At 41.6% G+C, this 15,468-nt stretch overlaps 1 protein-coding gene across 1 annotated transcript in view; it reads left to right on the top strand.

The window, feature by feature from the left end:
- Positions 1-15,050, top strand: part of ST8SIA1 (ST8 alpha-N-acetyl-neuraminide alpha-2,8-sialyltransferase 1) — a 133,833-nt gene extending 118,783 nt beyond the window's left edge. Inside the window, exon 5 of the mRNA XM_065650329.1 lies at positions 12,874-15,050. Within this exon, the coding sequence (XP_065506401.1) occupies positions 12,874-13,360 (487 nt within the window). The 3' untranslated portion in view covers positions 13,361-15,050. The remainder of the gene's footprint in view (positions 1-12,873) is intronic.
- The last annotated feature ends 418 nt before the right edge of the window (positions 15,051-15,468 follow it).

Genomic DNA, 15,468 nt, shown 5'->3' with positions numbered 1-15,468 from the left:
AAAGATACTGCTGCTGGGCTATCCCAAGAGACCTGGTGGTTGGAATACTGTAGCTGAACTAGGTCATGCATCTGCCCTGTGCCTACCCAGTACTCCAGCACTTGGGACTGCAGAGAATGGCATTGAGAAAAATAAACCAGAGAACTAGTTGGCATGTATCAGGTGAACTAGTTTTGCTGAGTGGCTTTCTGAAAAGAAATTAATTAGGCTCACTAGTATGCCCTTGTGTAAATTGTTTATGATTTTGACTCCACGCTCCTAGGTCCATTAAGCTAGAAGTGGAACTGGGTACGGCCGCTGGAGCTGAACACACGGGACTTTTCTGCCGGAGCATTGGTGCAGTGTGCTTAGTTGTTTTCTCACTTCATGCTCCAGCACAGTTGCTGCCATCCCTCATTTCTCCTGGTACATTAAACATCCAAGGTTCAGGAATGCAAATGATTATGCTGCATGAATCGTCTCCATAGCCTTGTGCATCCAGATAATATCATTGTCTTTAGTTATATGTTCACAGTATGGTGCTTGAATAATGCAGTGTACTGGTGGGTTCTGAAGCTTTAAATATCTGGCATGTCATAAAGACTGACCTATATCCTAATTTGATGAAAGTTAATGTAAACCCGTTGATATCGGTGGAATTGTGTCAATTTAAAAGCATCAAGACAGGACCTTAATGATCATGTTTCTACTCCGTTTCAAGGCGTATGCAAAACACAGGATTATTTTAAAATGTGACATTCCTCAGGTTCTTTTTAACATTAAAAAATGCAGATGCGTGGGGAGGTAGAAGAAATGGTCTAATTTTTATAACAAGCAAGACAAGTCTGAAGAGGACTTGGTATTAGAAGCAAAGTGCTAGATTTGCTGGAATATGTGGGGTTCTTGACTCTAGCTAGCAAAGCAGCACTGTGCACTGTGGCTTATTAGACTAGCAGACTAGGGAAGGGAAATTTTGGCCTTGAGGAAAATTCAGATAAAAATATGTTGCTTGTGTAAAAAGTGTATTTGTTTTCCAAATCATTAGCTGGATAGAGCCTCTGGATAAAAACCTCAGCAATAGTTCCCGAGCGTTGCACATCACCGTACAAACTATTCCAGCCCCTGTCTGTAACACAAAAGGCTAAATGCCACCACTGTTACTGTTTGATTAGCTGCTTTAGGAATACATGTACTGAACTGCTAGGGACGTAGAGGTCTAGCAGTGAAAGCAACCGATCACTGAATGATCCTCCCAGCATTTGGAAACCTTCTGGGACTGTAACCACTTCCTCGAGGGCGAGTTTATGGCCCTGGCTGTTGTTTGTCCTGTGTGATTCATGGCTAACCTCAGATTCTTCTGAGCTGCTGACAGCCTTGACATTTACAGCTACTTTCAAACCCACAATTTGGCCTTCTCTGAAACATAACCTGGCCTTATCCAATGGATGCCTTTAAGGTAATCCGTTTTCCCGTCTCTGAGCTGTGCTGTGGACCCCAGACCGTACCTTCCTCCTCACTCCAAAATACCCTTTGGCCTGGTTGTGAGGTCCAAATCTGAAGTTTTTTCAAGTAAAGTGCTACTGCTGCTTCAGGGAGACAAGCCACTAATGGCAGCTTTTGTTCCTGTTTGATTATTCAGTAATACTTTAGAATAATGACTTAATCTGTTGTCACATATTTGGTGGGTTTTGTAATTGCATAAAGCATATGGAATTTATTTAGTATTAATGTGATTGTCATAAGTCCTTTGATGGAATTTCTACCGTAATTCAGTATTAATTACTCTGAGCACTAAAGAAAAGGAGCTTATTTTTTTTCGTGCTGGCTGAATCTGAAAGAAATCTTTGTGATTCTGTAGGAGATGGCAACTTGCTTTCCTTAATCGTTTGAATGTGAACATCTGTAAATGCTGATGTTCTTTGGGTTTTGGAGACAAAAGGTAGCTTAAAGGAGTACAAACCCAGGAGTTTATAGTTTGACCGTAGTTTCACACACAGCATTTGTTGGGGAGATGCTTAGAATCTTCTCCGCCACCCATGTGGTATCAGTGGATCACTTCAATCTAACTGCTGTTGCAGTAGTTTTGGTACATGCATGAAGGCAATTGCTGTAAAAACCTGAGTAAAATAAAAATAAATGAAGCTAGGGCTGGATGTATTTTTTTTCTGACCAAAACTTCTAGATAATATAGTTTAAGTTGTCCACAGACAATTTGCAAAATCAAGCTGAGTAGTTTCAGCTGAACAACATAGAGCTTGGATCAGGAAACTGCCCAAGGCAGATGCAATATTTTTCATGTGAGAGACAAGCAGTCCCCTCAGTCACCGGAGTTGTGGTAGGTCCAAGTTCAGTTCCCTTTTGCGTTTGAAGAGTTTTAAACCTCTGTTTCTCACCTAGTAGGAGGCAGTCCTAACCATCAGCAAAGGAGCGTGCTGGGCTGGTGCCATCAGTGTCACCTGCTGATACTGTTCCAGTTTGTGTGACTAAACACGAAGGCCAGAAGGCTGGGTGACTCCACCACCAGTTTAGATGGTCACTCACTTCTTGTGTTCCTCTCTGATTTAATGAGAATTGTATGTCCAGTAAAATTAGCTTTAACAGGAGGGATTGAAAGACTCTTCTTTGGTCATTGCTGAAATCAGAGATTGCATTGCCCAGATGAATATCCTGCCAATAGTGTTTTCTGGAGTCAAGCTCCATCTTGTTCTGGCAACTTGTTATTGATTCTTCCCTGAGGGAGCAAAAGAAAGGTTTTCTTGCCTGGTATTTCAGAATGTGAGAAGGTGCGACCACATCTGAGTTGCGGTATATTACATAAAACAAGAGCACCTCTAGATACAAGACACCCGAAGAACACCAGCTACAGTTACAAGGCTGCTGCTATCTAATATAGTATCCATGCTACTGACCCTTCTCTGGCATTTGGAAACTAGAAAGTAGTGAGTTGAATGTTTTGCTCCACTTTCCTTACCCAGCGTATAAAGGGCCGTACTCAGTGACATACATGGCCTTTCAAAAGTATTCCTTTAGTCCTAGCAAATATCATTTATTTCCTGCTGCCTTAAAAGAAAAAAAAAAAAAAGGTTGTTTTTTACTTCTTTTACACTGTATCTCCTTTCAAGTTGATGAGAGGAAAAAGGGAACTCTACCACTTCCACAGGTATCAAAACAGTTGAAGAGATTAGCAAAAGCTCTAGCATGTATCAGGTATCCTTACTTCAATTTTTTTTTTTTTTGGTCAAGAGTGTTTTAGCTATAGCAATTTAAATTGTGTACAGGTTGTAAAACAGTTGAGGAGAAATCTTGGAAGTGTAATCGTGCTGAAAATAAGTTTAAGTGGCATTCTCAGCATTAGGCACCATACAACTTGAAAAATATATCTAAATGATCTACTCAAAATAGTGGCCTCCCCTAAGGTTACCATACTGGAGGGACAGCGCTAGGAGCATCTGTCAAGCCTTAAGTAAAGGTAAAATGAGGTTGGCATCACTAAAGAGCAAGGAAAAGGGAGACTAATGGAAACAGAGAAACATCCTACTAAAAGCTGGAGTTTTTTCCAAAGGAAATGGAATTTATTATAAGCTCTGGCTGATTAAATATTTTATCTATGTGTCAGACAGAAAAGTTTCTAAAAAAGAACGAACTAGAAGAACGAAAACCTAATGCTATGTCCTCCTTCCAGCATCAGCACAAGCCAAAAAAAAGCAAAAAACACCCACTCCACCATCCCCCCCGCCATATGCATATGGTTGACTGATAACCAGGTATAAAAGAAGAGCTCAGAGAAGGCACAGGGAGGCTGTCTGGATTATTTACATCTGTGTTAACTGTGGAAGAAACTGAGGACATTCCCTGTGCCCATGGGGAGACTCAGCAGGCTGAAACTGAGGTAATTATTAGAGAATTTATAGTATGAATACAGGATGGATGTGACTATATTGGCAGGACTGGACTCGCCCATGAGTGCTGAAGAATAGTAGTGTGTCCTTCCTCACTTAAAACTACTTTGGTACTTGAAGACTGGAAGGTGTTAAAAATGAGATCAGTGTTTAAAAATAGTTCAGATTAAAAATAATTCAACTAGATCTGAATTGGTAGAGCCTATATTATAAGATAATGTTATTGAACACCTGGATGTATGTGCTCTTGTAAAGAGTCAGCACTGTTGAGCCCAGGGGAAATTTTACCTTGTAAAACTTTTGGAGTTCTTTGAATAAATGCATATGGATAAGGGTAGTCTGTATCTGGTAGATAAGGGCTCTTGACAAAAGGATCAAGGCAATCGTGATGTAAGAGGGAAGGCACTGGTAAAATAATTGTTTAGAAGGGTGTGGAGAATAATTGATTAGGCAAATATTTGGAAGTAAGATTCACTGGGGTTACTGCACTGACAAACTACACCAGTATCAGGAAATTTTCTGAGCTGAAATTGCATGGATGTACAGAGTTTAAAATATAGTGCTCATGTTCTTACTCTTCCCTAGCTGCCCACATAAGAGTTGCAGAGTGAAAGGTGGGCTTTTTCAAAGATCTAGTATGCAGCAAATCAACACATCTCAAGCACTCTTGGAAAGCTTGAGAAGCACCTACTAATGTTTCTAGGCATAATTGAACAGCACCAGAATTGCTACGAAATATTGCTGTAAATTGATATTAGATGAAAGTAAATTATTTTTCTTCACAAGGCACATTTTGAAAGCTCACTGAAATTAATGACTTACAGTCTACAGCTGCAGTCCTTGGGCTGGCTTGAATTCTGGCTCATTCCCAGGGATTTTACTAATGGCATGAGCTCGTATGCCAAAAATTGGAACGGACTTTCTTGTCTGTTGACCTGCTGTTTGTCTATCTCTTTTCTATCTTTATAGCCTCATGTCTGGCTTCTGCTAATCTAGCTGCTCCAGAGCAATTTATCACCTCTTCTGCTTATACTCAGGTGGCCACTAGTTCATTGCTCAGTTGCAATGGTCATTGGCCTAGGGATGCCTAAACAGGTGAGTTGCCCAGAGGGAGCAGCTAACAGAGGAAATACAAAGATTTTCTTTTGCATGTTTTAGAGTTGTGTTAATTGATTTTGCCCCATTAAAGTGTTGTAGATTCACCACGTATTCCTATAGGGTCTGAATTGTTTTTTATTATCAAACTTTTAGTTGAAAATGTTGTTTAATAGGGATCTGTGCTCCAGCAGCAGGCCATGTGGCATGGCCTCAGACATCACCAATGATACATGTACTATCCTAGTTACAGTTGTTCTCATAATGCCTGTCAAAGCATCTACTGTTTTAAATAATTTCTCTTCAGTCTATACATTTGTAGTACAGAGTGTCTTTAAAAAGAAAACACGATTAAGCCTAATATTGCTGTTTTCTCTCTCTGCCTGGTTTTCTTTGGAAAGAGCTCTGAGGGGTTGAAGAGAGGATATAGTTGGCTGTTACCTTCACTGATGTTTGCAAATTATTTGTATGCTAAGGAGGTCATAAGCTTAGAAAGAAAACTCGAAAGACTTAGCAAGCAGTCAAGTATACCAGCCAGCCAGTGTTGTCAGCTATGAATAGGTCTTTCATGGCTGTGAACGTTTGGTATGTTTTATATTTGGCTTACAACACATGTAAGGCCAGCATGAACAGACAGGAAAGCATAATGTTATTGTCTTTGTATCTGCTGCCATGCTATTACAGTCAATGATCTACAGAGACATGTCTGGACAGGAGTTCGATAAAAGACCTAGAAGTACAGGAGATTCTGCACTCTTCTGTTGCTGTTTGGTTGCTGTCCCAAAGACACAGCAGACTGTCTTAGGGAGCTCATGTTAATCGAAAGTAAATCTCTTCAAGACTATTCCTGGGCTTTGTTGCAGTTCTTTTTCCCATTAAAACCTGAGAAAATGTGTGGTCTGGTTATGTTTCTTCTTGCAGGCACACTCTGGCATGCAGTCCAGTGAAATTAAGTGCTAAAGACATCAGGCTTAGTTCTGTAACTGTTTTCTTCAGCTGATTTCATTGGTTCTCTCTGTTCTCATCCTCCAGCCTTTCAGCGATAGGAGCTCTGAAGTATTCAGAAGACTTAGAAATACCAGGCAGCAATTTCATTTTGACAATGCAAGTAGTTTACAGCCATGCTGTTCTTCCTATCCCGTTATATTACTTCCACTTGTGTGTGACTTCAGCAGCCATAATCTTCAAAGAGTCAAACTAAGATGAACAGCTCATCTTTTGAAAGCTAAGATTCAAGCTGTCAGATAACAGAAAGAATTGATGTTTAGCTCTGCTGGTTTTGGAAAGAGTAGCTATTAAAAGCACATTCTAATTTGAGTTGGCAGAATAAGGATCACACACTGTTCAAAAATACCAGTGAACACTGATTTTAATGTTTCATTGCCTTGGTGTATAGGATAGCTCTGTGTTCCATTCAAAAACAAGAGAGTCAGCTTTCCCTTGGCACTATATATAGTATTCCCAGAGTGACAGCATAAGAGCAGTAACGGGTGGAGGTCTAAAAAAAACTCTGATAGACACTGGATTCAGTCAGAAGGGAAGCCTGCCTCTTCATGGGGATTAGAGCCTACCTCTGCAATGCCTAACTGGACTTTAAGTGCATCAAATTACTCTGAAGGCCATGTGCTAAGGACAGCATGTCATTAAGAAACAGGCCAGCAAAGAAAGATGCAGTCTGCAGTCACTGTGGAAAGAGTGTGTTTTCCTTGCCTTTGGGTCTTTGGAGCTGGTGGTGGGGGTAACCAGAATCCCTGACCCAGAAAACGCCATTGAAAGACATATAAAAAGGAGAATCAGGCTAATTTTTTTGTCTTCAATCTTTGGGACCAGAGACAAGAGGAACACACAGGTGCTTAGAAGTTGAAAGCCTGTGTCCATAAGAAAGAGGTAGCGTGGGGTGTCAGCAGGCTGCAGGCTGCACCTAAGGGACGAGCTGCAGTGGGTTTTGGAGGCAATTGTACCCCAAGAGGAGAGAGTATTTCTGCCGAGAGTCTGAGTGGAAAATTTGAGGTCTTTGGATCCATAAAAGGATGTCAGGTGAGGGGGGGACGAGGGCAAAAGGAACGGTAAAGATGGGAATAGCATCACCCTCTCCATGCCACGAACTCTCAACTGGGTGACCATGGTGCCTGTGGAGAGACCCACAAGAACAGGGGAGAATCCCTTGTGCTGAAGCTGGTTGAAATGAGATTAAACAAATCACTGGGGATCTACCACAGGAATAAAAGCCACCTGCATTGTTGGAAAATGTTTGACATCTGTAATTTTATTGGTTTAATGATGAGTCTTTATGATTGATCATATTACTTCATACCTTTTCTAATCACTCTGAAGTGCATTGCAGGCCTGAAATTTTTGGCTGAAGCTTTGAGCATGTTTCCAGTGAGATCAGAGCTGGTTTTGCTATTGACTTTAATGGGGTTATAATTGAATCTCAAGTCAGGTAGCTGTCCTTAGGCTAAGTAAACAGTGGCTTGTGTAGTTGGGGAAGCTGGGATAAAACAGTAAAAGAGGGTCAATTTATAGTACTTTTTGTGCTTGTTTTTCGCTCCCTGTGTGGACAAGTAGAATAGTCTAACTTGCACCTAATGCATGCTAGAAGTGCCTACGTGGAGAAAGAGCACATGGAAACTAGTGTGTGTGCTGTTAATTCAGACACAGTCTGTGTTTTAGCAACATTGGCTACAAAAGCCCTGAATGGGCAGATAATCAAGAAGTACGTGATATGAATAAGAGCACAGGGCATTAAGAGCATCACTATTTGACAGCATAAAAGCACTCTGAGAAATGAGAGCAGTAAAGCTCATCTGTCAATGTGGTGGAGGTTCAGATGTGTGGTTGCAAGTTGACTTGTTGTGACCTCAGCTGTAAGCATATTCCAACAGCTGCAGCAAATTGCTAAATCATTCTTGGCTAATGCTGACATCAAATTATTTATCTTGTAAGGTTATCCTTTGCCATAGGGACAAATACATAAGTCTTTATATGCCTTCTGCTGTATTCCCTTGAGCTTTATTTGTCTTAATTTAAAAATATTACACTACTTCTTTGACATCTGAGCTGTTCCCCTCATTACTCAATCTTTTTTTTCTTTTTCAATAAGTCAAATTGCAATTAGTCCAGAATGCTGAACTGGTGACTTTGCAGATGCCAACACAGTAAATAACTGGGATATCATCACAGGCATGAGATAATGACTCTCTGGGGAGATCAAAAAGAAACCGAGATGTGAGAAAATGCTGCCGTTATTATCTGCCAGCGAGTTAGCTCAATGTCACTGCAGCACATTCTTTGTGGTTACTGGAAGTCATCTCTTAGTACCAGAAAGCAGTCCTGTCCCCAGACATCTGCTAAAGAACATCAATAAGAATATTAAAAACAGATTAAAAACAAAAAGCAAAACACTTAAGTCTTTGGTTGTACTGCCATGACAATGTACTGTGGCAATTTTCTCTTGCATGCATCATTCTTTCTGGAAAAGTAGAACATTTAAGGGAACTCTACAGCTGGTATCAAGGAAATTATTTCTCTGATATCTGTGTAGCTGTGCCTGCACACGCCTGCTGAAAATTTTTCTTTTTAAGTTGGTCTGTTATATGGACGTGACAGCAAAAATGTGTTGCCAATGATTTTATTTGCTTGCTGTCCATTAATGAGCATGGCGCAATTAAAGCGCCCAGGCTGAACGTGCTGTGATCTGCTGTCACCAGCGTTCACAGTCTTCAGCACCTCCCTGGGCTGCCATCAAGCTGCTGGGACGCATTACTGCAAATGACTGGGCAACTCGCTTTGTCTTCAGGTGCTGCTCAGGGCTCGGGAGATTCCAGATCCAGTTTTATCTAAATGCTGGCAACCCGCCATGCGTTTGTGTGAGCTTGACTTCAGAAGGTCAGAGGCCGACCCTGAAAGCAGCTCAGCTGTCTTCTGCTCAGAGCTGAACTGAGGAGATAATGTCTCCTGAGATGCATGAGGGGCTGGATCACTTGATGCATTTCTTTTGAAGCCCAGTGACTGGGGAGGAGCTGCATAGTTTCTGGGCCGTGCCACTGAGAATACCGAATGTTCAAAGCCTGTCAGGTAGAGGTGAGCACTAACTAGGATCCAGCAGTTCCTCATTCAAAGGAGGTTGGGCAAGGATCAGCACAAGGGAAGGTGTTTGTGCCCGTCTGGATGCGAGGACTATACCAGGCTAGTGGCATCCATGCCAGGACAAACAGGGAAAAAAACCATATTGTTATGCTCACGTGTGCTACAGAGCTGGTCAGCTGCAGAGGAAAACCTTCCTGGTCTCTCTGGAAGGAATGGAGTAGCCTTCTTGCTGTCTGCTGCTGTGTGGAACCCTCAAAGCCACCGCTGGGATGGGGTTGCCCGCAGAACTCCCTGTCTGGATTGGGAGTTAAAAGAAAATACACCTGAGCTTCCAGTGCCATTTCTAGAAACTTGCTGGTGCACAGCATTTGTCCCCGCATTTCTCGGCCTCTAACCAGCCTCTGAAAGCTGGACAGGGCACCTATTTTTACAAACACGGAACAGAAAATTCAATTTGCTTTTAATATCTCCCCTCATGAGGAGTGCAAGATGAGCACCAGCTTTTTGGCTGTGTTAGGCCATCAGACCAGCCGTAATCAGCATGTTTTATGTTTCGACATGGGCTCCTGGCCACCTCTATAATGTCCATCTGTCGAACTGGGCGTGATGCCTACCAACACTGCGGTCCAGATCGTTTGAACGAGGCACGGGTTTCCAGGAGGTGGTATTCCTGAAGGAGAACAGTTTGCAGTAGCATGACGAATGCCGTCCCTGCTGCGTGAAGTCCCTCCCATGCACCGCTCTCATGGCAGTGCCATTCGCTTCTCCTTACTTTAAGGCATTTGGGGAGATTCATCTAGAAGAAATGTAAACGCGTCGTGGTGATGATAGCAAATGCATATTCAGAGGCAGTCCCTGGCCCCCTGTGACTGTATGTGAGCAATTTTAACGTATACATCTTAGGGCTGCCCAGTGCTTTTCTGTGATTGGCAACTTTGCTCCAAAATGCAGTTTCAAAATGACCAGATCTATTTGCCATCTGAAGGGAAATTTGTTAACTATCTGTAAGTGGGAAAGGACATGGTGAATCTGGCTTGCAGGAGTGACAGAGGATCTGTCCCTGCCTTCTCCTCAGCCAAGGTGCAGGGACCCCATCACATCAAGCTGTGTGCTCAAGTTCCCTTTACTGTGAAAGGAAGTTCTGAACCTGCATCGCCCACGTCCCAGCGGATGTCCCAGGTTATGGGGAGGGTGATAGCCTGAAAGCCTGCTGCTGGTCTTATTCTACCTTTTAAAGGCAATTAGGGTTATTAGAACAGTGTTCAGATACTGAGGCTCTGAGCACCTAGGTGAATATTGGAAGTATTAAGCTAGGGATGTTTTTTTCCCCTCAGTGACCATGTCCTGATGGAAATGGAACAAGTTTAATAGGATGGACCCAGCTCCCATACCTGATAATCTGACAGGTTGTCCTCCTGCTCCTTTGGAAGAGAGGATGGTAAAGCCTGTTTTGGGGAACCCATAGTTAAAGGTCTGGTGGTAATGGAGTGAGAGGGCCCATATGAAAAGGTACAGCTGAACAATGAATTTCTGCCAGGGCACCTTGGTCTTGGCTGGCCACCTATATTCAGCTGTGTCTTGGCTATTTCTACAGAAAATAATGCCAAATGCAATAAATTATGAGATTATTTTTATTGTTTGTTTTGTATGTTTGGGTTGAACTGATTTCGTGCTTGGAAGGCAGTGGCTTTGTCTATATTAGCAAATAGCACCGTGCAGTAGGAGCGGATCTGCAGAGCAAAACAGTCATGAAGACCCAGGCAGATTTCAGGAGGTTTACTTCAAAGCAGCTTTTTTCCCCATGTGAAGGAAATTTTGAAAGAAACTTGTAGCAAATCGGGAGAGCAAATATTGCATGTTGAAAATGTCAACAAAACCTTTCAATATATTAGGAATATTTTGAGTTTTCTGCCAAAGCAAGGCTTCAAAAAACCTGGGACATATTCCTAAGACATTTCAGTGCTGTTGAAGCTGTATTTTTTTGGTTGGCAATTGTTTCAGCTGAATTTTATCTGGTGCTTCATGAGATCAGCTGGCATCCTACTTAAACCTGTGTATCTTGCTCTGTGTGTGATTCTTGCTATCGTTTCAAAGAGGTCTATACATAAAATTGGTCTGTTCGTAACCATTTGAAAAAAGGTATTCCCACACCTATCTCTCTGCCTCTACCAGAGAAAGGAAAAAAATTCCTGTGCTGCTGTCTCAGCTTTCTTGTTCTGACTCCTCTGCTGTGTGACCATGAAGTCAGTCATGACACATTTGCGTTAGCTGCAGGAAACTGAGGGAGAGGAGGCAGCAAAAAGGGCAAGAGAGGCATTTGGGAGCTGAGAAAAATTAGGGATCACATGTGGGAGAGCAACCCAGCTGCAATGAAAGGACTGCATGTGAGGCTTGTGCAGAAGTGACTTTTAATGTAGTAAAGTTTGCCTGCATGCTGAGGGCAATAGATACTGTCATGTGGTAAAGGCAGGGAGTGCTTACTGGTGCTCTGAAGATTGCAGGGACTCTGGAAAGAAAGCAAATTATTGAGAGTAAATCACAGTGACTTTCTCATGCAAAGGTACCCTCCAGTGCAGCCAACACTCCAGGACAGCAAGTCTTCCTCTTACTTAGCAGGTTTGTGTTTTAGGCATTTTATTTTACCATGACTCTGGCTGACCTCCACATCAGTTGCATCCAATGATACAATTTTCGAGATGCTTTAATATTTTACTGAAATGTGATTTGTTTAGTGACAGATGTCAGGAGAGGTCAAACATCAGTGCAAGTTTTGGTGTATGTGAATGGCCTAGGATTTCCTGCCAAATGTCTCATTCATCTTGGAATATCCAGAAGCACGTGGCAAGGAAAGTTATAGCCTTGACAGAATACTTGCTTTGGAGTAGTATGTAAGTCTAACATCAGGAATCAAATAGACATCAGCTATTGGTGATGTAACAAATTGTAACCTGATGTAGTTTTTATATCAAGAGATGAGAAGACTATCGTATTTAGAGAAATAATCTGTACATATACATTGCCCTCGTCATAGTTGCCAACTAGTCTCTCCTTTACCTCGCATGCTACAAATACCAGATGCTTTTAAACCTACTCAGTGTGTAAATCGTGCCATCTTAAACACCAGCTCTGAATATTGTTTGCTGCTTGTTGCTAAATTTTTGTCGTGCCACTTATGCTAAACAATTCATTGATTTCTGTCTTATTGCTTGTAACAAAGTATGTTCTTCGAGATTTCTCTCAGTTCCAGAACAAGAATTAACTACTATGGTAACACAACCTAAATCACTATACCGGCATAACAAAAACAATTCTTACAAGTGTTACAAGTTTTGTAAGTTCAGAGTTTCCATTTAAATATTCCTTGGTATCACTTGTTCAGCATGTAACTTGGATTCTTTTTTAGTATGCCTTTAAGAAACAAGAACAACACAGATGTTTAAATTTCTTTTAAAGAATCCCGTGCCTGAAAAAATAAGTTGGGGTTTGGACAAAAAGAAAAATGTCACTAAAAATGATTGGTTTTCAGGAAAACTGTCAGTGTTCATTCAGGGTTTTTTGAAAAGATGAAATCAGAAATGTTTTTGGTTTTGGAATTAGCAGGATACCAGATAGTTTGCAACTGTTTATTCAGGTTTGTTGTAGAAGAGAGGCAGTGTCAGACAGTCAGAAGTTTGTCTGGACTTTCTCTGGGCTCGAGAAAGGTGTGCAGGTAATTGTAAATATGTGTATGAAAAGCAGCTTTTAGCTGAGTTTTGAAATGACTGGGAAAACCTATGTGTGATCAGCTCGTTTTTCCTTGTTGTTTTTACAGGTTCCAGAATCTGCTGTGGTCTCGAAAAGCGTTTGTGGACAGTGTGAAGATATATAACCACAGCTACATCTACATGCCAGCCTTCTCAATGAAGACGGGGACGGGACCTTCCTTACGTGTCTATTACACCCTGGAGGACTTTGGTGCCAAGCAGGCGGTTCTTTTCGCCAACCCCAATTTCCTGCGTGACATTGGCAAGTTCTGGAAGAATAAAGGTATCCACGCCAAACGACTTTCCACAGGACTTTTCCTCGTCAGTGCCGCCCTTGGTCTATGTGAAGAAGTGACAATTTACGGCTTCTGGCCATTCTCGGTGGACCTGCACGGGAAGTTTATTAGCCATCATTACTATGACAACGTCTTGCCCGATTCCGGGTTCCATGCCATGCCGGAGGAATTTCTACAGCTCTGGTTTCTTCATAAAAGTGGTGTACTGAGAATGCAGCTAGAACCGTGTGAGGACCCTTTAATCCAGTCTTCTGCCTGAGGATCATGGGAGTCGGTCTGGGAGATCCAGTAGTTTGTAATTTCCATGCTCTCCAACAGAGAGTTCTGTTTTCTGTTGATTCTTTTTAAAGGGAAAATAATCATGGATCTGCATAGACCATAAAAATGCTACTTGAAAGCCAAATGGAATACATCCTTAATGTATAGTGCTTTATGGAACTGAGGTGGGGAGAAGTGAATCTCTCCACTGAGTCCATTCAGCAGCATTGTGAACATCATGTCGGAAGCAGCACAGCTGAACTTTCTGGGGGACGTTTTTAAATGACCACTGTAAAAAGGGCATTAAGGCTCAGAGAGACACAGGGCCACCCACAAGCTTTGCTGACAGTGCCAAAAATGACTGTCTGTTCAAAAATCCATTTCATTCCAGATTGGCACCTTGTACAACTTTCCTTTTTCCTTTTTTTTTTTTCCCCTCTGTTTGGGGGGGTGTGTGTGTGTAGGAGAACATGTGTGTGTTGTGTTGTTGACTTTATTTGTTTCCTTCCCTTTTTTTTTTTTTTTTTTTCCAATTGAAGGAAAAGGAAAGGCTTAAAAGCCCTAGGAGCCGAGTACCATCAACTCCTCTGAAGACTCTTGGGAGAGTGAAGGGTGCTAAGAATCTGGTTAGAAGAACGTCCTAGGAATGCCCTGCTACTAAGTATGGATGAACCTACCTATTGTAGGTTTTATCAGGATACTTTATGTCATTGCACTTATAGCTATGCTAGTGCTATGCGGTGGGCAAGAGCTGGTTAAGGGGAGTTGGTTCTAAAATAAAACATGTGTTACAGAACCAGTAGTGAAGTGCAGCCTGGTTTCAGTTGACCTGCTGGAAGATTTCCACAGTGACTTTAGTAGTAGGGATGGTTCCTGACCTGTTTTGCTGTCCAGCCTTAGGGATTAATTCTGTATTCATTTGGACTCCAGATGTTCATTGACTGTCAAGGGGATTTGAGGTGTTCAGTGGAATGCAGAATGAGGTTCTTCATTTGCTTATAGCAGAAAAACTGCAGAAATGAATGTTAACTGTCATTTAAAATGAGCTGAAGCTTCGGAAAGCCTTTCTCTTTGTGTGACTAGCTCTTCTGCTTGGATTGTAATGTTAGCCTTAAAGACTTTTCTCACAAGATTGTCTCTGGTTAAAGACAGTCTGAAAAAATAAAACAGCCTTTGGGAGCACTGAAAAGCTGCATAGCCAGCAAGAAAAAAGAAGAAAAAAGGAGAGAGAAAACAGCAGGCCCTTACGTAAGGCTACCTCTCTCCTCGCAGTGGGTGAATTCAATCAGTGTGCGCGTTGCACACATGCCGCTCCGGCCAGCACAGAGCCTGAAGGACTGTTTTATTTTGGGTGATTACTTGGACAGCAGATGGTCCTATCGCCATGTAAATGAGAAATCTTTCTGTTTGTTTGCTTTGGTTTAGCACTGTAGGACAAGAAGAGAATACCAGTTCAGCCCACAGTGCAATTTCGGCTGCAAGATGTTATCACCATTAACTTTAAAAATCCAGATCAGTGTTCTCTTTCTTATCCTTCCATCATTAGTAGCTGAAATTCTAGTCAAAGTGTTGAAACAACAAAATTGTCATCGGGTTTCCACAATAATTTCCTGTGCTGCCTGTTTTAGCTCCAAAGTACTAGTATTTGGGGGGATGTGTCCTACCATATGTTGAAAACATCTCTCTTTGTAGACTACCAACTGCAAGTTATATAGATATAATTAAAAAAGAAAGTCAAAATCCATGGCTCTTCTTTAAATATGAATAATTAAACTATCTATATAGGACACTGGAAAAAAATCATGTTTTGCTTTTTAAACCTATGTTTCATAGTAAAATCTTCTTTCTAAATATAGATATTCCAAGCATAAAGTGGGCACTGCTTAATAGAATTACAGGGCAGTGCTGAACTGTAACGTGGAGATTTTGACTAAATAGCATTCTAGAGATTGTTCTGATAAAATCTGAATGTGCTTCTTCAACCCATTTTATCTTTGTCCATATTTTTGTTAAAAGTACAGTCAACACTGATGGAATGTCACTTGACTCCCGTTTGTTATGTTTGTTTTATCTATGATGTGGGTGTCAGTGAGGAAGGATTTGAAAGTA

Source organism: Caloenas nicobarica, chromosome 1 (genome assembly GCF_036013445.1).
Source record: "Caloenas nicobarica isolate bCalNic1 chromosome 1, bCalNic1.hap1, whole genome shotgun sequence".
In the NCBI taxonomy this organism is placed as follows: Eukaryota; Metazoa; Chordata; class Aves; order Columbiformes; family Columbidae; genus Caloenas; species Caloenas nicobarica.
Note: the sequence above shows the minus strand (reverse complement) of the source record. Positions and strands in the feature narration are given on the sequence as shown.